Source organism: Knufia obscura (assembly GCF_036327395.1).
Source record: "Knufia obscura strain CCFEE 5817 isolate CBS 148926 chromosome Unknown scaffold_1, whole genome shotgun sequence".
NCBI lineage: Eukaryota > Fungi > Ascomycota > Eurotiomycetes > Chaetothyriales > Trichomeriaceae > Knufia > Knufia obscura.
Window position 1 is genome coordinate 1,610,650 of NW_027042687.1, and position 20,401 is coordinate 1,631,050.

The 20,401-nt window shown below is 51.5% G+C and overlaps 8 protein-coding genes across 8 annotated transcripts; 5 read left to right on the plus strand and 3 right to left on the minus strand.

Annotated features, from left to right (window-relative positions):
* Positions 1-301: 301 nt before the first annotated feature.
* Positions 302-1,285, plus strand: PMZ80_000599 (uncharacterized protein; the record flags this gene model as incomplete). Its single annotated transcript, XM_064869049.1, has 1 exon — positions 302-1,285. The coding sequence occupies one exon, from the start codon at positions 302-304 to the stop codon at positions 1,283-1,285; it is 984 nt and encodes a 327-aa protein (XP_064734546.1).
* Positions 1,286-1,371: 86 nt separating this feature from the next.
* Positions 1,372-3,870, minus strand: PMZ80_000600 (uncharacterized protein; the record flags this gene model as incomplete). Its single annotated transcript, XM_064869050.1, has 1 exon — positions 1,372-3,870. The coding sequence occupies one exon, from the start codon at positions 3,868-3,870 to the stop codon at positions 1,372-1,374; it is 2,499 nt and encodes an 832-aa protein (XP_064734547.1).
* A 558-nt stretch (positions 3,871-4,428) lies between these two features.
* On the plus strand, positions 4,429-6,608 carry PMZ80_000601 (uncharacterized protein; the record flags this gene model as incomplete). The annotated part of the gene is made up of 2 exons (XM_064869051.1): positions 4,429-4,588; positions 4,642-6,608. The coding sequence occupies 2 exons, from the start codon at positions 4,429-4,431 to the stop codon at positions 6,606-6,608; spliced, it is 2,127 nt and encodes a 708-aa protein (XP_064734548.1).
* Positions 6,609-7,073: 465 nt separating this feature from the next.
* On the plus strand, positions 7,074-7,946 carry PMZ80_000602 (uncharacterized protein; the record flags this gene model as incomplete). Its single annotated transcript, XM_064869052.1, has 1 exon — positions 7,074-7,946. One exon carries the CDS (start codon positions 7,074-7,076, stop codon positions 7,944-7,946), a length of 873 nt encoding a protein of 290 aa, XP_064734549.1.
* A 509-nt stretch (positions 7,947-8,455) lies between these two features.
* PMZ80_000603 (uncharacterized protein) lies at positions 8,456-8,950 on the plus strand (the record flags this gene model as incomplete). The annotated part of the gene is made up of 1 exon (XM_064869053.1): positions 8,456-8,950. The coding sequence occupies one exon, from the start codon at positions 8,456-8,458 to the stop codon at positions 8,948-8,950; it is 495 nt and encodes a 164-aa protein (XP_064734550.1).
* A 1,428-nt stretch (positions 8,951-10,378) lies between these two features.
* Positions 10,379-11,974, minus strand: PMZ80_000604 (uncharacterized protein; the record flags this gene model as incomplete). The annotated part of the gene is made up of 1 exon (XM_064869054.1): positions 10,379-11,974. The coding sequence occupies one exon, from the start codon at positions 11,972-11,974 to the stop codon at positions 10,379-10,381; it is 1,596 nt and encodes a 531-aa protein (XP_064734551.1).
* Positions 11,975-14,999: 3,025 nt separating this feature from the next.
* PMZ80_000605 (uncharacterized protein) lies at positions 15,000-15,866 on the plus strand (the record flags this gene model as incomplete). Its single annotated transcript, XM_064869055.1, has 1 exon — positions 15,000-15,866. One exon carries the CDS (start codon positions 15,000-15,002, stop codon positions 15,864-15,866), a length of 867 nt encoding a protein of 288 aa, XP_064734552.1.
* A 1,071-nt stretch (positions 15,867-16,937) lies between these two features.
* PMZ80_000606 (uncharacterized protein) lies at positions 16,938-20,039 on the minus strand (the record flags this gene model as incomplete). The annotated part of the gene is made up of 1 exon (XM_064869056.1): positions 16,938-20,039. One exon carries the CDS (start codon positions 20,037-20,039, stop codon positions 16,938-16,940), a length of 3,102 nt encoding a protein of 1,033 aa, XP_064734553.1.
* Positions 20,040-20,401: the final 362 nt, after the last annotated feature.

The window sequence follows — 20,401 nt, forward strand, 5'->3', positions numbered from 1 at the left end:
TGTATTGGCGACAGATTGACCTGCGTGAAGGCGCTTGGTAGGCGTCGAACTAGACCTTTCGATTCTGAGTACCCTTCAAAAGACTGATTTGCGAACGAAAACGGTGTTATTACGTAGAACATTATCTCTGAATAAAAATCTGACCAGCACGGCCAAAGTTGAGAAGCGCCTGGCTGACAGTATTCACCGCCGTGCGGACCAGAAAGACCATCGCCTGAAACCGTGAAAGAAGCAGAGTTTAATTATTGGTACGAATCCTGGGCATAGTTAGCACCAACTCTAGCCTTCTGGAGGAAGCACGATGGCGACAGTCACGCAAGTCATCAAGTCGCCGATGTTGGATCACGCCAACTCGAGCTTTCGAAGACCAAACACGTCCCACCTCGACAGGTGTGCATACCTCGTCGGCAACCCTATTTCACATTCACAGTCGCCAGCCCTGCATCATGCCATATATTCCTCGTTGGGCAAACGGTGGGGTCAAGTGCTCGCCGAGACGGATGACCTCGCTAGCTTTATCCAATATCTCAAGTCGGACACGAAATCAATGGGTTCTGGCGTGACGATGCCGTTCAAAGTCGATGTAATCCCATTTCTCGACGAGCTCACCGAAGCTGGACAGGCTGTTGGGGCGATCAATACGATTTTCTACCGAAATGGCTCTGATGGTCGAAGGCGGTACATTGGCACAAACACAGACGTGCTCGGCATCAGAGATGCATTCTTGAACAATGTCTCCGGAACACCATACGTTGGCAAACCAGCTGTTGTGGTAGGTGGAGGTGGTACGTGTCGGGCTGCCGTGTATGCTCTGAGAGATCTGCTTGGTTGCTCACCAGTATACATTGTGAACAGAGACAAGTCCGAGGTGGATGCTGTAATCAACGAGTACGCGTCGCGAGGCGCGGCCCAAGGACTCGTCCATGTGGCTACAGTCGAACAAGCTGATTCAGTGACGGCACCGGGCATCGTTGTAAGTGCCGTACCTGATTTTGCACCAAAGACCGCCAACGAAATGGTCGCTCGACGAATATTGGAGATTTTTCTGCAGCGCGGAGGTGCCGGTAGTCCGCTTCTGGAGATGTGCTACCACCCCAGTCCCAGCACGGCGGTCGCAAGATTAGCGGAGCAAGCCGGATGGCAAGTCATTGGTGGCATCGAGGCTATGCTCGGTCAGGGACTCGCCCAGGCCCACTTGTGGACTGGCGTAGAGATCGATTGTGCCCTGCGGGAAGAGGTGAGCCAGAGAGTCAAGGAAAGCCTGGCTCAGAGGCATAAGTTGTAACGCTGTATTGGCTGCCTTTGGCGAGGTGCATCGTGCGTTTTAGCGTTAAATATGTAGGAATATGGCGGCCATGTGATTCTATTGGTTCACACTTTGCCATCGCGTTCCTTGACAGTCAGTTGCAAAGCATCCCACATCACAGTGCGAGGAGGTTTTCGAGCAGTCATTATCTCGAACTGAGAAGTAGCTTGCGCATGAAGTACCGTCAAGCCGTCAACGACAACCCATGGCTTTCCAGTACTCGCCTGCACCTGCTTCATTTGCTGAATGAAAGGCGTGTTGATGTAGTACGCTTGTTCGACTGCCGCACCGCCCGTTTCCGATCCTAGCCATTGCTCCGGAACCGTGAAGTCAGCAACATGTTCTTCTCCTGGCAGCCTTTCATGCGTTACACACGAAATGATTATGGTTGGTTGTGCGAAGCCTTGTGGCCAAGCTTCGGTTGTGCTCTCGATTACCTTGATCTGTGCCGCTGAGACAAAGTTCTGGCTAGCACACCACCCCATGAAGTGATCGGCTAAGATCTTCGCATTCGAAATGGTTCGATTGTAGATGCAAATGTTTCGGCAACCCATCTGCAGTAACGCATAGCAAGCTGCTCTTGCCATGCCACCAGCTCCCACTATCAGGGCAGATGTTCTGCTATGGATGACGTTGCGAGGTGACAGATTCTTGTTGAGAGTGGTCTGGATGGACAGCCAGTCACTGTTGTCTCCGTAGAAGCCGAAGACGAACCCGCTCCGATTACGGTACACGGCTTGGTCGCCCGTGTCTCTTGTATGATCATGCTCGCCACGCAGCGGGATAAGGGTGTTGATAGCGCCTATGGCGCGAGCGTGCTCACTCATATGCGAAAGTTTCTGGACTATCTTGACCTTCCAGGGTTGAGCTACACTAGCACCGCCAAAGTCGGAAGCCTGGGCACGACTTCTCAAATCTTCCCAATCGTCAACATTGACTGCCGTATAGTCATGAGGCAGTCCGACGGCTTTGTAGGCACTGTTGTGCATGGCTAGTGAGAGGGAACTTGCTACGTTCGCGCCGAAGACAAAGAAGTGAAGGGGATCCAAGGTGAAACTAGTAAAAAGGCCGCGAAGCGCTTCGCAGGCAGTAATATCTGGGATGACGTCCATCGTTAGTCTCAGCTCAGGCCTCAGACTCTCGTGGGTGACGCATGTCAGAACCTGATTGAAGACCTGGGAAGTGCGCCCGAAAGGCCCGGTAAGATATGCACTGAACCAGATCCTTGAGGCGTATCTGTGCTTCAGTGACCGCATAAGCTGGTCGAACCGGTCTCCGTCAGACCTGGTCGTTGCATGGGCACTGACACGTATCAGATTGATTCCTAAGGCCAGGCCCTTTTCGAGAAGCCCAATCGCTTGATCACTCTCTTTCAACAAGATGCCAGCGTTCCGATACCTCAGCAAGCCTACAAGCCGCGTGCATGAACTCTGGGAAGCGATCTCGGCAATCCAATCCTTTTCCAACGTCAAATCAACCATGAGGAATTCGGGCGCTAGTCTCAACGCGTGGCGCACAGCAGCGAAGTAAACGTTGACTGGAAAGTCTTCCGAAGTCGAAGTAACTGAAACCATGATTGGCACTCTCAAGCGCCTCCTGACTTCTGCGAGCATGCGGGTGACAAGTCGGGCTGTTCCTTCCTGCCACTCATTTATCTTGACCTCGGCTATATCGCCGCCCGCTTCTAATACTGCAAAGTCGAGGGCGCCAGACCTGTACATCGATACAGGCAGAGAAAGGGCGTGTGTGTATAGCTTTGACTCGATAGGTGCATTCGATGAGAACGCGGATACCTCAGCATTGGAGGGTGTGGCAGCAGACTGGGTTATGACTCGGACGAAATTTGAGAAATCTGTTTGAAGTTCTCGCAGCTTGAAGGAATATGTAGGTGACGCCCGATCGTCGTTGGAATCACCGTCTGTGCCTGATTCGTCCTCGATATTGAAGAACTCGTAATTGGAACACCGCCGATGGCTTGGATCGCCCATTTCGAGCATTTTGGCAGATCTGTCGCTAAGTCTCAGCAACTGTTTGATGTTGTCCATATCACGTTGAACATAAATGACCAGATTTGTCTGGCAGTAGGCCTTCAGGTGTCCCTGTAGTGCTCTAGTCAGACTTCCCAAACCGCAGTCGATGACGCACCCATGCCTGTTGTCGTCGAGCATACGAAGTGAGGCCTCAACATCCTGCTTGTGAAATTCTTCGCTGCCATGAATGCGTAGATACTCCTGTCGAGAAGAACCCGTCACTTTGTGGAAGTAGTGGTCTTCAGTAACGAAGCGTCTTCCCAAGGCAGCGGCTGCGATGAAGCCCAACGACCGTTTCCCACACCCTCGTATGCCAACAAGGACTATCGAAGCGTCGGGGGCGAAGTGTGGCCGTTCCTGTGAGCCGACAAATCCTTGCCGTAAAGGAGTCTGTTGGCCGCTTGTTCCATTGGTATGAACCGGGTCGCCATTCCTGAAGCGCTTTTGACCAAGATAGGGCGAAGCTGGTGCTGGTGAGCTTCGTTGGCTCCTTCGGCCTTGCTCAAAGTCTCTAGCAGCAGCCACGGCGGACATGGCTGGTTAACGAATGAGGTGGCCGATGTCCTTGCGAGTGCTGTAAGCCTCTGCTTGACCTTGCCATCTTACTTCGGTCGTATATAGCATTCCACCGCGATGCGGAGCCTGTCGCGCAATGAGCCCGGTCTCCTGGGGAGTAGAATGCTTGCAAGTGTAGATAATCCGAACGCATATCGTGAAGGTTGTTGGGTGCCTAGCACGACCACCCTCCAGGTAGCAGTTGCGCCCCAAAAATGGATAGCTTGGCTCCATTGGCTGACAAACATGGCAGGCACACACCTGGAAAAGAAACTATTTCGGCACCACAGGCATAGATCTCTCGGCACTATTTCTAACGGCTTAGAAGCCAGCTGCACCTATCGCAGCTGATTCCCAACCGCGGTCTAGTCGTCAAGCATCAGCTGGAAGCTTTCCATGCAGCATCGTCTCCTCTACCTGCTCTTCCAGACGCAGCCTAAGGTAATCATACGACCAGCAAGCCATGGAGGGCAGGTTGCATGGCTTCAATGAGCATGTCGGCTCGCTCGAACCTCCCTCTACCCGACCGGATTGACAATGAGGACGATCGAAATCGAGTGCGGGTTTCGAAAGCCTGCTCTAGGTGTCGGACCAGAAAAGATCGCTGTGATGGACAAGTGCCTTGCACAGCATGTCGCAATGCCAACAAACCTTGTACATACCCATCGACCACGAAGAAGAGGGGTCTGCCTGAAGGGTACGTTCGCAGCTTAGAGAAGCTAATTGCCCTTGCTTCGCACACGATTGAAGGCCTAGAAGATGTGCTCGTTGGTTACTTGCGAGAGGATGAGATCAAACAGGCCTGGAATGCACCCGTTGGCGACGAACTCTGTTCCCGCTGGAAAGATTCGGGTGTGCACCAAGAGCTTGAAGCCTTTCTACAGAGCGCTTCCTTGAACACAAGCACAAGTACAGGGAAGAGAAAGCGTGCTCCAGAGGATGGCCAGTCGGAGCCTCCAGTCGCGCACCTCAACACGGTGCTCGAGCTCTTGCGCAGACGAAAGTATTGCGTAGCGGAAGGGCACACCGATAAGCAACATGGCAATGACCAGGAGTGGGCGCCCGTGGAAAGTGATTCCTCTTCAAGTCTCGGACTACATGCAAGCGCTGCGTTGCCGGCAAACAGCAAAGACCTTTTGGATCTCTACTTTTCCCACGTTCACCCTTGGTTTCCTGTGCTCGACCGACCGGCTGTCCTCAAAACATTCTATGGCCATATGCGAAGGATGCCAGATACCGTGGCGAGGCCTGGCGGAGGGCAGGCGTTACTATGGTCCATCTTTGCTTATGCTTCAGTACTCGAGACCGGCAGTACTGAGGACCCTATGGCTAGGAGTCGTAAATACTCAGAGACATCATTGAGTTACATCCCAACGCCATACACCAATACGGAGGACGTGCAGGACTTTGATGAGATGCATGCTGAAGCTCTCCTAATTTTGGCGTTACTGAGACTCGGCAACGGTCAATGGCTTGGTTCGTGGATGTGTACTGCACGATCTGTTCGGATAGTGCTCGCCAAACACATGCAAAATGCTAATGGTGTGCTTCAAGGCTGCTTTATCCTGGAAACCTTGCTCAACGTGCATTTCGGCAACTCACGTTATCTCTGCCCATCTACACTCATAGAGGACATGGTTCATGAAGATGGGCACGAGGAATGGGCTACTTGGGGAGGACATCAACATGCTAACAATTGCGAACCGTCCTTTGCCTTGAGCATCTTCAACCGTCTCACGAAGGTTTTCAGGATATTGCACGAGGCCCTTGCGGACCCTCAGGCGGCTGCAAGCCCTGTATACGTTCAGTCCAAGCTCGAGGCTATACACGGCCTTGCTCGAGAGCACTTCAACGCAGGTATCAGAACTCCGTCGATTCAAAGTCCGCCTCATCATGTCTACTTCCAGATTGGTCTTCTTTTCGCTCAATTGAGACTTGTCACATGTGTCCCACGCGAGGCACGGGTGCAGTTCGACCTCACTTCACTCGTTACGAATGTCCTCGGCTTGTTCGAGATCTGCGAAAAGTCTCGCATTGGTCTTGTCTGTGTGCCTCCTCTGTTTGCGGATATCTTCAATCTTGCGATCGAGGTTGCATCTGAGGTCCGTAACTCATTCGTAACGTCATCTGCGTTACCATCCCACCGGGACATGATCGCCTCTATCTCCAGGTATCGAAGCGAGTTAACAACGACCTGGGCATCTTATTGCAGTACGACGCCCAGTGAAGACGTTGAAATCACACGGATCGAAGAACCACAGAACCTATCACTTGAAGCCGTGCAGACCAGGGATTATGGCCTCCAACCCATACCGACGCCTGTTGCAAATGCCGTAGCCACCATGCCCCACCAATGGACGCCTCAGCGGCAGATCCCGTCACTGGCGTCTCCTCTGTACTCACGAAATAGCTTCAGCCAGACTAACTGGCCAGCGCTTCCCCAACCACAGCAATTTGGTACTGCATTCCCTGTGGCATCACCGAGCTTCCAGGGCGATGAGGTAGATGCTATCTTCCACGAAATGGCTCATCTAGATACAAATGAATGGACAAATGACCGCGCAATGGGCTTGAAGGACTTCGGCTTCACCGACGAATCTGCATTTATGGATTTTTGCAATGACCCAGAGAGAATCTCTGTGCCCCTGGAAGCAGGAAATATCCACCTTTCGAGCAGTCAACAGTCATGGACATTTGTAGCGCCACAGCCGCCCTGAGACGAAGCCCAACTGACGAACTTACACCAGAGCTCTGTGCTGCTACGCTGCTAGCGGTGTTGGTTACTCGTGCGAGTCGAGACTGGATGCCTTGTCAAAAGATCTCTTGCGTCGTTTTTATCGGCGTGCGATGAAAGGTATCTATGATTGAATGTCGAACAAAGTCCGCTCGATTCCTCTTATCTGCTCATGGAGCACTTTCGCTGGGAACCGCTCATCAACCAATCACGAAACTTAATATTCTTACCCGACAGAGGCTATGAGCGGCAACACTCGGCTCAGTTCCGCTATCCACTCAGTAAGCGATACCTCCACTGCATGCCAATCACCCATCATCAGGCTCTCTCTTATTACGAGAGACATTGGCCCTTCGAGAATTTCTTGAGCTTCTGGTACAGTCCCTACCACTCAGCAGACACAACTATAGTTTTTGCAGCGCATCCACGACGAGCAGTGAGAGTCAAAATGAACGGCACTGGACAACGACATAGCATTTCGGACGCCGAACTGAACACAATATACAGCTTTGCAATCCAGCTCGGCAAGGATGCAGGTCAAATGCTTACGGATGCCATCAACTCCCGGCGGCAGGGTCTCAATAAGCCAGACCTGCCCGAAGAGAAGATGAATGCAGTTGATATCGTCACAAAAACCGACACGGAAGTCGAACAGTTCATTCACGAATCAATATCACACCAGTACCCGGAGCACGCCTTCATAGACGAAGAAACCTATTCGAAAGGTCAATCGAAGCAATACCTAGTTACCGACAAACCAACTTGGGTTGTGGATCCGCTAGACGGCACGGTAAACTTCACGCACGCTTTTCCGATGTTCTGTGTATCAATAGCCCTCGTTGTCAACCAGAAGCCTGTCATTGGTGTGATCTACGCACCCATGCTGAATCAGCTATTCAGTGCATGTCGCGGCAAAGGTGCTTGGCTGAACGAGACAACACAACTACCTATGCTTGGCAAAAGTCTAGGTCCATTGCCGAAGAACGCACCAGGGAAATGCATATTCTCCTGTGAGTGGGGCAAGGATCGCAGGGACAACCCTAACAGCAATCTTCACCGGAAAGTCGACACATTCGTCAATATGGCATCTGAACCGTCAGGTCGAGGTGGGTTAGGTGGTATGGTTCACGGAATGCGTAGTCTGGGTTCTGCAACGCTTGATCTTGCGCATATCGCGATGGGAAGCTTCGATCTTGGTGGGAAGGTGGGTGTTGGGAATGGGATGTCGCAGCGGGAATTTGTCTTGTGCAGGAAGCGGGCGGAGTGGTCACGACTGCTAATCCGCCGCATGACTGGCAGACCTGTGACATTGGTGAGGTGAAGTTGGGCGGACGGTCATATCTTGCCATCAGGCCGGCATTTGATGCTACCGATGGCGGAGAGAATGCGCGGCAAAGTCAAGAACGGGTTGTAAGAGAGGTTTGGAAGAGAGCAGTGAAGTTGGATTATGAGCGGCCTGGTGTGTCATGAGCGAGACTGGGATGGGTCCAAGTGTCCTATCTTGGTGGAGTGGTCGGCTTGAAGCACCATGCCAAGCTCTCCTGTTGTACCAAGCTATCTTATCTGACGACATCGCCGTCGCTTAACGCTCTTCTATAATTTGATAATGCTCGGAGAAGACCGAATATGAGCATATTGCATTATGAATACACATCCCCTGGCGGCGCATACTGCTTCGAGCTCAAGACAAGACACAGATAAATAGCTAAGATACACCTGAATTGTGCCTGGGCTGTTTAACCACCAAACACTTCGTTACCTAAACTACGGCATTGACCAGCTTCCTTCACTCTACGATAGGTCCCCATTCTTGAAGCTACGCCAACCAACATGAAGGGTGCTCTCTACTTCCTCCTCACGCTCCTCACCGCCGCCAGCACCCTCGGCCAACCCACCTCGCTAGATGCCAACTTCACGTCTCCACAAGGCGTAGGAATCTACAACCCATCCCTCAGCTTCACACCCACCGGTACCTGGAGTCTCATGTCAGCAGCAGGCAGCACACTATACGTCTCCGGCATGCGAGGTGTGCATCCCAGCAACGATTCACTTGTCCCTATTGGAGAGCCACGGATCCGTCAAGCCTTTCAGAACATGGCAGATCTGGTGTCTTATGCTGGAGGAGATCTCACCTCGTGTTTGAGGTTGGTGGTCTATGTTAGTGATATGTACAGGTGGAGACCCGTGGTCAATAATGTCACGCGGGAGTTCTGGCCTGATCCGGAGAGTTACTGTCCTAGGACTATTGTGGAGGTGCAAAGGCTGAATGATGATGATATTTGTGAGGTTGAGGGGACGTTTTGGGTTGGTCAGCAGGAAACGTAGGGTTGTTGAGGCAGGTGTGGTTCCTTGTCGAATTAGATGTGTCGTCGGCACATGAAGGGGTACTGTCTCGTTCGGTGGCTGGATAATTGGACGGAGCTTGTAGAGGACCTTTTGTATTGACAAGCGCTTCGAATCGTACCTGGCACAAAGTCAATAGCGCAATACCATCGGAGTTGGGACACAACTGCAAGAGCAGCGCAGCTGCTAAGAGAGCTCTGGCCTTCAGCAGGGCAGTTGCACAATGCCAAAAAGTTGATAGCGAAGCGCGTAAGATTGGGAAACTATCCCGTTAGGCTCTGTCTTGAGACGCTGTTCCTAATACTCTGAGTGTTTACTGGCTATCCTTCTGTTACCAAGCTAGATGACAGTGTTGTTACACAACTCCCAACGCTCTTTCTCTCCAAGCTCTCCGCTTTACCGCCATCCTACCCTTGCGCAGCTGCACTGCCTCAACCACTGATTGTGCTGCAGATGCCTTCTCTTACTGCTGATCTTGTTCATTGGGCAGCTCGTCTGTTCGTCACATGCCACTTCTCTGGTCTGATGTCTGTCATTATTGTTGAGACGGATATGCCAACCTGCCGCATATCAATGCAGTTGCCTAGCGAAAGGTTTGCGCCATCACGACAGCGACTACAGAAGCCTTTCGTATGACTCTGAAGCTTTGTAACTAGCGTGAAGTCGGGCAAGTACGTAGTAATCGCACGGCATCTCTGTTCGTCCCCCTGAGACCAGAGAGTCAAGAAATTCGTAACTTGAATTTCTGTGTAACACGCCTGACGCGCGACGCGTTGAACTGCCCATCTGAAAGAAGCTAGCCTGCCAAGACTTCGACTAGAATGATTTTCAGTCCTCATCATTGAACGATCCTCTCTTTCTTTTCTTCTACATATTATTGTCAAGGCACTCAATATAACCCTTGTTGAACAGCAAAATCAATTGCGTCCACACATTCCCGAGTGACCGAGAGTCGAACAAGCCTTTCTAATCTGATCAACTTGATTCTCTGTTCGCAAGAATGGAGATCGTGGTTTGCTCAGTTCGCTTTTTGGGCTGACATACACCCACATAACCAGATTGATGTACTTCTGGTCCGTTAGCAGGTAGCGATAGGAATGTCAGTATTTTCAGCAGCTGTGCGAAGCACCTTCCGCGACCTCAACTCTTGTCCATCGCGATTACCAATGTTACAATCTCTCCGAATTCTTTCCATTCAGCACCACCCAATCCGTCATCTCATCCCTCGTTCTTGCGTTCGGTCGGCATTTTCGAAGCTTCATCAATCCGTTTCTTCCAATGATCGATGTTGTCAAAAATCATGCCAAAATGAAAAACATATTTTATGTCTCTGCTCGTGTTTCATTGCAGTCTCACGTATATCGTGATGTGGCTGCAGATGCGTCTCTGATGAGATACATATTTGGACAGCTAAGTCTGCCGCCTCGATATCCTGCAATTCAAGCCAAGCTGCTTCACAAACCAATAGTCCTCCATATCCCATTCTCTGTTTGGGTCAGCTAGTCGAAATTCATAACTTCTCAGCATCTGTGGAACAAGCTTATTCATCTCCAGCAACGAGATATTTTTTCCTAAACATGACCTTGAGCCCATGCCAAATGCCAGAAAATTTCTCTCCATGTCCTTCAACTTCGTCCTTGCTGACTCGCCAGCAGCACCATCCATTCCAACACGACTGGACGCATCCAGCCACCTTTCAGGTCTGAACTGATCGGCGTCTTCACCATACACGTTCCGATCCCTAGCCACAGCCCACGGATTGGCACCAACGACAGAGCCAGCAGGAATGTAGTGACCGTCTATGGTAACGCCTCCTTCGGGCACAATCCTCTCCAGTAATAGGCCCACAGCTGGATGCATGCGCATTGCCTCCTTCAGACACGCTTGCAGGTACGGCATATCACTGCTTTCTGCGAAGGTCACAATTTTGCTCAACTTGCCAGCTCGATTCATTTCATCAACTTCCTCGACGAGTCTCCGCATGCAATTGGGATCGTTGATCAAATAATAGAACATTGATCGCAATGAGATGGCAGTCGTGTCTGAGCCAGCAAAAATATTCCCGACGGCTCCCATCAGTACATCAACATCCGTCATCTGAATCTCTCCGTTGATCTTAGTGCGCTTGAAGCGCTCTAACATATCTCTGAAGTCCGATTTTTCTGGGTCCTTGGTCTCATACCTCTTAAGTTGTCTGGCAGCGAATTGAACTATTTTTCCCGCGGTGTTCATCTTCACTATTGAAGGCACAAAATTGGCAAGCCAGCTCACAAGGTTGTTACCAAGTAGGAACTTATGGAGCGCTGGCCACTGTCCAATGGTGGCATTGTACTTGAGACGGCCTTCGATGGCAGCAATAATCCCTTCTACGTCGGTCTCGGATTCCATAAATCCTAGTCGATTCGAGAAGGTAATGCTTGTGATCAAGTCAAAAGCGTACCAGTGAAGCCAATCACCGAGGTTCATCTCAATGCTCCCGTGCTCTGATGAATCGAGCTTATCCTCCACCTTGTTCTGAAAGATAGCAATACATTCGTCCGTTAGCCCTTCAAGCTCGAGGAGGGCAGTCATTGAATATGCCGACGCTATTGGTCGTTTGATACCTCTGTGAGCATGCTCACTTCTCACAGAGAAGACCGTCGGTACGAACCCATGCGCGGTCTTCGCATCGAACGGCAAGTAGAAATCGGATTTTTCGAATCTGAAGTAGGCACTGTATACGATTGACAGGGCTTCTGGATCGCTGAAGGCAACATGGTTTGGTCCGACCCTGACCACGCTGCCATATTTTCGATGAAGGTTGATGGCGTCGAAGTGGGCATGACCGTGTGCTACCGATAGGAGACGCGGAATATGAGATATAGAAGCCAAGAAAGGGCCAGGTATAAGGCGAAGGCGGCTGCTGTAGCGGACTCGGGCGAAGTAGATTAGAAGGACGGCTATACCCGAGACGATCGCGAGGACTGGGTTGCTTGTGGTTGTCGACAGTACATTTGTCGCACCCATGCCTCAGAAATCAACCGTGCAGTTTCGCTTCGCGTTTACATCGCCTTCTTGTCCAAGAGAACACGTTTTAAGATAGCTTTGTGGTCATAAACTCTATGTGACACGTACGTGGGCATAATATTATTGAGTGTGCACGATGGGGAAACCCCGATATCCCCATGCGGAGACATCAGCCATGGTCCGCCATCACGCGAGCCAGTACAGTCAGCTTACTCGCACTGAAGAAAAGCATAGTTACTTCCCAACTCTTCTTATAGATTCTTTTGAGGCCGACCGACCACAGAGTGCACCGCGACGAAGACCGTTGGCGATGCAACGATACTTCTACGATATCCCCAAGACGGGGTTAGAACAGCCTTTGTGGAGAGCATCGTAAGCCTTTTCAAGGTGGTAGCAGCAACTGAATGAAGGGCATAGGGACGTTGTCACGAAAGGCATAGGCACCTACACGGCGCCTCATCCTCAGGTCAACGTGTGTTCGTGGCACAGGGTGGGGTTCCAAGACACGCATAGCCGTGCCGCCTGCCATGCCTCGCATACACGAGCTGCGCGGTCTGTGTCTGTATCTGTAACGACATGCCGCCAACACCAACGTTGTGAAACTGCGACCTATGTGAGACAACACATGATGATGGGTTTGACAAAAGTAACCCCTCTTCTTTTGCGAGACAACGACATCCTGTCAACAACCATATAATGCGATCGCGGCGACTTTCAAGTTGACAGTAACCATGCATGATTGTGAGCTTTGCGCCAACGCCAACGCCAACGCCACACCTCTCGCACGTAGCACTGTCATGGGTTGCACGAGCTCTGGTGGGTTGCGTCTGATCAAGACGACCAAGAATTGAGACCATCCCGGGCACTGATAGATATTAGCAAGCTCAGCAGGCGTCTGACAGGTTGGGCAGTCCTCCAAAGATGTTGTCGACATAACGCACGTACAACTCCAGACATCGAGCAACAAGGACCTGCTTGCAGCATCGAGGTTGCAGTATTCTGCGTATACGTACGCGACGATCCTGCCACCGCCTATGCATCACAAGTGTCCCTAACAGCTCTGCTTACATCAACAAAATCGGACGCGCTCCCAAGAACAGTTGCATAACACTGTGCTTGAGTGGCTGGGCAGTACTATGTGATGGTCGTAGCATCTGGTATCAGCGACTGGAACCCCAAAGTCCCCTGTGCTGTGAGATGTCTGCATCTCATGAAAGCACAGCCAACAACAAAGAGATGGTTCTGGGTGAGCAGCATATCAGCCTGGATTGCAGTCGGAACCAGACTTTGTTCGCACCACAGGGCTATTCCGTTCGGTGTAGGCCGTCGAAGCTCGGAAGGCAGGGTCTGACTTACCTAGAGTCCATCGTGCCTTCCGATCCAGACTCTCAACATCTCCATGATCTTCACGGTAGATTCAGGACATCCGGCCATCACCGTTGCGGAGTTCCGTGCTTGAAGTCAAACCATGTTGGGGCAAGCAAGGCACTCGAGCCGAGAAAGTGCGGGTCGAAAAACGATGACGTGGAGTTCATCGCTTCGCAGTCTTCGGCTGTTCGTTAGGAGAAACAATTCATGGTAGAGATCGCGGATCAAAGAACGCGACCACAAGCACTCCGTTCGCGGCATACCGATCCCAGCAAATGCGCGGTCGTTAGGTCCGAGTATTCGATGAAGTACCACTGCGATCGTGCAAAGCGCATCCCGATCGTAGTCCCAACATTGGCAAGCCTGGGCGCATGAAGAGTGGCATCGGACAACTAGAATACAAGGGTCGTGTAGAAGTTTGCACTGTATCTGTCAAACTTGAATGGTATCAGATATGCGCTCGAGTCGCGGCATATCTGATGGTGATATGATGTACGCCCGAGACGGATGCCCGAGGTTGAGCGGCCAAAGAGCAAGAACGTGTTCGAGCCGTAACCGTGCCGGCCGGAATGGCTGTCTAGACAAAACGTTGTGGGCTTTTAGCATTTTCTCACGAATTGGATGATAGCCGTTGTGGTGCATTCTGCATGAAGCGCCAACTCAGTATCGAGAAATTCAGCCGGGGATGGATATCTCGAGGTGCGCGGAGTGGAAGTGCATGCAGAGGCCGCGAAAATTTGCAACAAGAGCAAGAAAAATAACGTTCACAGCGTTCCGCTGAAACTGATGTTGAACCTATCACATATGCGCTGTACCTGCAGGCCCATGTGCTCGCTGCGTTGGCGCGATGAAGTTCTTCGGCTCGTTAATTGGTCGGTACCGAGAGTGCCTTGAAACGCCGCTTGGCTAAAGACAAACTAGTGCTCCTTTGGGCTTACCCTTTGCGCTGACATCTGAATTTGATCCAGTCTGGGACTCCGTCCTTGCGTCCAGTATCCTTGCAAGCTTCACCATTTCGGGCATGGACGACAGCAGTCTGACTGTGTGGTCGGTTGTGTTCGCGAGGATCGCTACGTCTGTGGCTAACGGTGGATGGCAGCTCCCACAGCTGGCTCCATGTTTATGCCTCGCTAAGGGCGAAGATGGAGTTCGGAACTCAGGTACCATGCCAGGGGGGAATCTTTCCAGCTGCATGATTCCACTGCGTCTTCTCCCTGTCATTTCCATCGAGCGGATATACTCTCGTTGTCTTCACCGTGCTGAGAAAAACTCTTCCGTTCTTTCTTCCAGACCATCACCATCGTTCTGGTAACGTTCCACACTCATTGTTCAAGCAGTCAGTCATTCAGTCGGTCCTTCCGCTCTTTGCAAAGATACAAAATCTCGGGTCTAGCACCTGCCTTTAAACACTCCTTCTTTGATCCTCCCAATCCGGTATTCACCCTCTTTGTGACCAAACCATCTCGTTGAGCTTGACGCTCCGCATTCTGCACTCCTTCACGTGGCCAAACGCCGAAACAAAGAACCAATCCTTCTCGAATCACTCGAAGTGATCGAACCGACCGCATCCCGAAAAAGACTCGACTGCTGGCTAGACCAAGCAACACCAAAACACAGTCCTTCGCGCAACACAGTCCTTCCGAAGAACAAATCAACAATGGCTTTCCTCAACAAGATTGTCATCGCCGCAACGGCATTCGCAGCGTTGACTGCCGCCCGTCCTTTGGCCCTCCGAGACGTTACCTCCGTCGTCACCGAGACCGCCTATACCACGATCGATGTCCCTGTCACCGTCTGGGTCGATGAGGATGGCAAGCCCCTCTCGACAGTTGCTCAGGGTGGTAACTTCGCCGCCTCAGCAACACCAGTTGCAGATCATTCCAAGGTTGAAAGCAGTGCGTCTCCATCCACACCTCACAGTGTTTCAGCTCCAGTTGTCCCAACTACAACTTCAGCACCACCACCACCAGCTCCGGTTGTCCCAACTACAACCGCAGCTCCATCTGTGCCAACGCAAGCCCAAGCTCAAGCTCCAGCATATACTCCTCCAGCTTACACTCCTCCTGCACCAAGCCCATCGCCAGTAGCCACCACCACCACAAGTGCAGTTGCTCCTCCAGTTTATTCAGCGCCATCTTCAAGTTCAGCAGCACCAGTAGCCCCAACTAACACACCCTCCCCAGGACAAACATCCGGCGAATGCTCCCCCGGCGCCCCCTGCTCCGGCGACATCACCCACTGGGACGGCGGCCTCGGCGCCTGCGGCTGGAACGTCGACTCCAACGCCGACATGCAAATCGCCATGCCCGTCGGCATGATGGGCGCCCAATCAAACGGAAACCCATACTGCGGCAAGTCCCTCACCATCAAGAACCCCGACAACGGCCAGACCGTCCAAGCAACCGTCGGCGACAAGTGCATGGGCTGCACTGGCGGCTCCATTGATCTCACCAATGTCCTTTTCGCTGCTATCGGAAATGGCTGCGACGGCCGATGCTCTGGTTTCGAGTGGTGGTTCAACTAGGCACATATCTACGCTGGCAGCCCAGGTAGATCGGCGTTATACTTCATACTTGATCCTTCATGTACCCAAGTCTTTGAAAGGAAAGGAAAGGAAAAGATAGATGACCATCAGGCATGCATTCATTCATGGGAGGAAAGGAAAATTTGGTCCGGGATTCGCATACATACACTAGGGAAATCAGCGATGGTGCAGCCGGGCTTGTTTATGTTAGACTCCTCTTCATGAACATAACGTTTAACGAACACATTGTCGTTTATCTTTCCATCTCACGAGTTAATTGATGATCTGCGCTGCGCTGGCTGTAGTTTCGTACGTCCATCTTTCCATCTCATGAGTTGATTGATGATCTGCGCTGCGCTGGCTGTAGTTTCGTACGTCCATCCATGATCGTAAGAATTTCGAGAAGGAACAGTTATCCCGGCCGGCGAACACGTTGGCAACGAACTTACCGTCGTTGTGGCCCACTGGCAGTTTATGATACAAATTATGATTCAATTGCAGTGAAGTACGGTAAGTAAGCGATCCGTCCACGTGGTCCGGCCCAGCCGTTTCACCAATCCCAATCGTCCTGTACTGTAAGGCTGTGAGATCTCTGATCGAGTCTCCAAGATCGAGTCGTGTCTCGTTTATCTGATCTCATACATATGTACTATCCAGGCGTGCCAGGATTTCGAGGCCTCGCGAATCGAGGGCAAGGTTACCTGGTTTAAATTGTTTCACTAACGTGCGATGGTGCTTGTAAACGCGAAGGAGCAGTGAACATGGATCTGTTGTTCCTGCGATAGGCTGAGAATCTACTGGCAAGAAGTGATGTATTCTAAGAATGAGTTATGATAGGGTCTTTTAGAATGCAAGCTCCGTTAGGAACATCAAGTGTTCGCAGCATGCTAAGCAACAGCAACCTTTTCGAGTATAGACATGCGTTGCAAGTTACGCTATGTTTCGCCGCACTCAGCTGCATGGTATCGAAACCCCAAAGACATCGCTTGAACGCTGCAGAATACCTCCGTCGCTAAAACGATCATACCACGTCCCTATGACTTTTCAACTCCTCTTCGTGGATTGTGCAGTTCATAGCCCCCGTAACGCCTCATGATAATCCATCCTAATATCATCTTCGTCCGTCCATGCTCTCCTTTCCTGCGGTGGCAGAGAATCTAAGGCGTCACCACTGTTGGCGCTTCCCCTACCACTCCCACTGCTGCCCTCACCACTACCCCCACTCGCCATGATCTCATCCTCATCGTAGCCATAACCTCTCTCGTCATCGTGCCTACCATCATCCAACGCACTTGCCGTTCCATGCATCCACGGCGCGAAACTCGGAACGTCGTCGTACCTGCCTCCAGGTTCAGCAATACTCACACTCTTCCTCCTCGAAATCGATCTTGTCCGTGTCCGAGTCGGACTAGGCTGGCTAGGCAGACTATGCAAGCTATCCGAGCGCTCATCGTCCCACAGCTTACTACTCGTGCTCTTAATGTTCGTTGGACTGGTCGGTGATTCCGCCCAATCACGCTGACTCCGTCTCTCAACGTGCTCGGATGTCCCAAATGGCGCGGTATGACTTGTACCACTAAGATGTTTCTCATGGTTTTTTTTCCGTCGCGCGATGATCCCCGCTATGCCGAATTTCTTCTCGGTAGCCTCAGATCGTGCACCTTCACTAAACATACTATTCGTGCGTAACGCTCGTCGTGTTTGTCGCCTGCGATCACGCTTTTCGTGGATCGGATCGGTCTGCTTCTTGGCCGCGGGCACCAGGTTCAGATAGACGGGGAAGACTGCGCCGAAAACGAACACGGCAAGGACGACGCTGTAGCTGTAGCGGACGCCATGGCTGTTGGTTACCGCCCAGATGATAGGCGGTATGATCGCCCCGGATGAGATCGCAGTGGTCATCAATGCTGCAGCGTTGAATGTCTGATCGCCCATGCCGCGCATGCTGATTGCGTAGATGATTGGGAAGATCGAGCCTTCGAAGAAATAGATTAGGTTGTTTGTTGCTATGGCGCTTGCGCCTGTGGCGGACATCTGCACGGCAGAGAGGATGATTACACCCACAAAACAGCCCATTAGGATCCAACGTGGTTTGACAAGGTAATTCAAGAAAGAACCGAGGAAGCGGCCGACGGCGAATGTGATGTGTCCTATAGTTTCGAAGTCTACTGCGTCGAGGCTGCCTCTGGATGAGACGAAAGATGTGAGGAGGCTACCGGTGCTGCCGCCGTTGCCTTCTTGAGCACCTACATAGCAGAATTGAGAGAAGACGCCAAGGGCGAGAGTGACCCAGACGATGCGAAAGGGACCGATTCGTGTTCGGTAGACTGCGCTCCGTTTGTTGGCTTGCTCTTCGAGTTGTTCTTCGGTGGCTTCAGGAAGGGGGATGTAGTAGAATATTATTGCCAGAGCGAAGTCGAACAAGCTGATTCCGAGATATGCCCACTGTACGTTGATGAGAGAAGGCGCGTTAAGAACATCCCTAAAAAGGACGCGGCGCGCCAAGAGTGGTGAGCAAACTGTGCCGACTGCTTGAAAGGCCTGGGAGAAGTTCAGCCGTACTTCGGCGTATTCGAGTGGTCCGCACAGAGCGATGTACGGATTTGCTGCAACCTCAAGACAGGACAGCCCGAAGCCAACAATGAAGTTAGAGACAATGAATGCTCCATACGAAGTGAGCACAGCAGATGGCCAGAATACCAGCGTGCCGCACCCGTAGACGCACAGACCCGCGATCATAGACGATTTGAAGCCGTAACGTTTGAGCATGAAGCGGCCGAGTGTGAGTGGTCCAACGAAGTAGCCAGCATAATAAGCGCCATGTAAGCCAAGCGCTTCACCCGATGACAGTCCAGCAATGGTCTGGAACTGAGCGTTAAGGACGTCGAGTAGTCCGTATGCGAATCCCCACAAGAAGAAAATAAATGTCACAACTGCTACTGGCCACAAGCTCTGTCGGTTGTTGATCTTGAGCATGTTCCGACTCTTGTCCATCTTGACGAAGCCAAATTCTGAAGCGGCAGACCCAGCAGTAGTTGTACGTGAGATGCGAGACATGCTCGTCGCGTTCCGAGCCACACCAGATCTAGGAGCTTCTTCGTCCGGACTTGACAGCATATTCAGGAAACCCATGTAGTCGCCATCGTCGTCACCGTCATACTCCTGAATAGCAGGTTTCCGGAAAGCAGCAGGATGCGTCAGCACAGTCATGTCGGTATTCATGGTGGATAATGGTTCGTTCTTCTTCTCTGCTACAACATCGATACTACTCATAGGGCTGACATCGTCCGAATCCTTGATAAAGTTTGGCGCGAACTTGAGAAACAGTGGCTTCAAGCTTGGTACACAAGCACAGACAATGCCCACATTGACTTCGATAGCGCTCCACATAAAGCTCAAAGCTGCGTACCAGGAGAAATCCGTGGTTTCGATGATTCGAGGTTTTCCACTTTGGCCAGGATTTGCGACAGTAAGTCTGTCCAAGGCAGCGCTCTGCAAGTATGCTATTCTTACAACATCAACGACTGCAACGAAAATGCCAGCGCTGAATGTGACCACCAAAATTATTTTCTGCTTCTTGGGTAACCGCAGACCAGTCAATATCGGCATCGGTAAAAGTAGGAGGGCGATATCGGTGATGATGTTTACAGGCGCCGAAGAGAGATACAGTGTGACAATGTCGGTGCATTGCGGGCTGGTAGGTCCAGGCCAGCTGTATGCTGCAGATATAGGTTGACACTGGAAAATGTTAAGACATGTCAGAGCCGTTCCTGCTACGTTGACGATAGCCAATGTGATCCAGTTGCACCACCTGAAGACTGGGTCGACATCCTTACTCATGACAGACAGGTAAAAGACGATGATTGAGTTTTTGGTCAACATTAGACAGGGATTGTAGAGTATCGAGTAAGCGTATTGTGCTCGCCGGAAATCATCTCTCGTTGGTGCAACAATGTCGGCCCAATGCATTCCTAGACCATCTGATACGCCGACACATATGGCTGCTGAGAAGCCAACTGAGCATAGCCATGCTGCTAATATCCACCAATCGTCCTGCTTTATTGATTTGACCAGAACTCCTCTGCTGTAGAACCGAGCGGCGACGAAGACTGTGGCAACGACGAGGAGAGCTATTGTGACACCAGAGGTCGTGGGCCCTCTGTTGGCGACCATGCCGGCCTGAGTTCCTTCTCTTCACAGGTGTTACTATTGACGAGTATCCGATTCCCAGTGCGTCATTGTAAATAGGACCCCAGAGCATGTTCGTGTCGCGCAGTCGTTATACGTGCCATGATGTGAAGGGTTGAGTTCGAGGTCACTGCCAGTGAATGCGCAGTCAGGTCGATTCAAGAATGTCAAGGACGGCAGTGAGAGCTGTAGAGGCGCAGAACTGCATGCATTACTTCCCAGTCTGCAGTCTCGACTTCGTGGGGACAAGTGAGCTAGCATAATTTTGGTCATGGTTGACGACAGAGTTCGCGCCATGAGGGTCGCTTGGTGCCTCTCTAATGTGGTCATCGCCAATAAGAGAACGA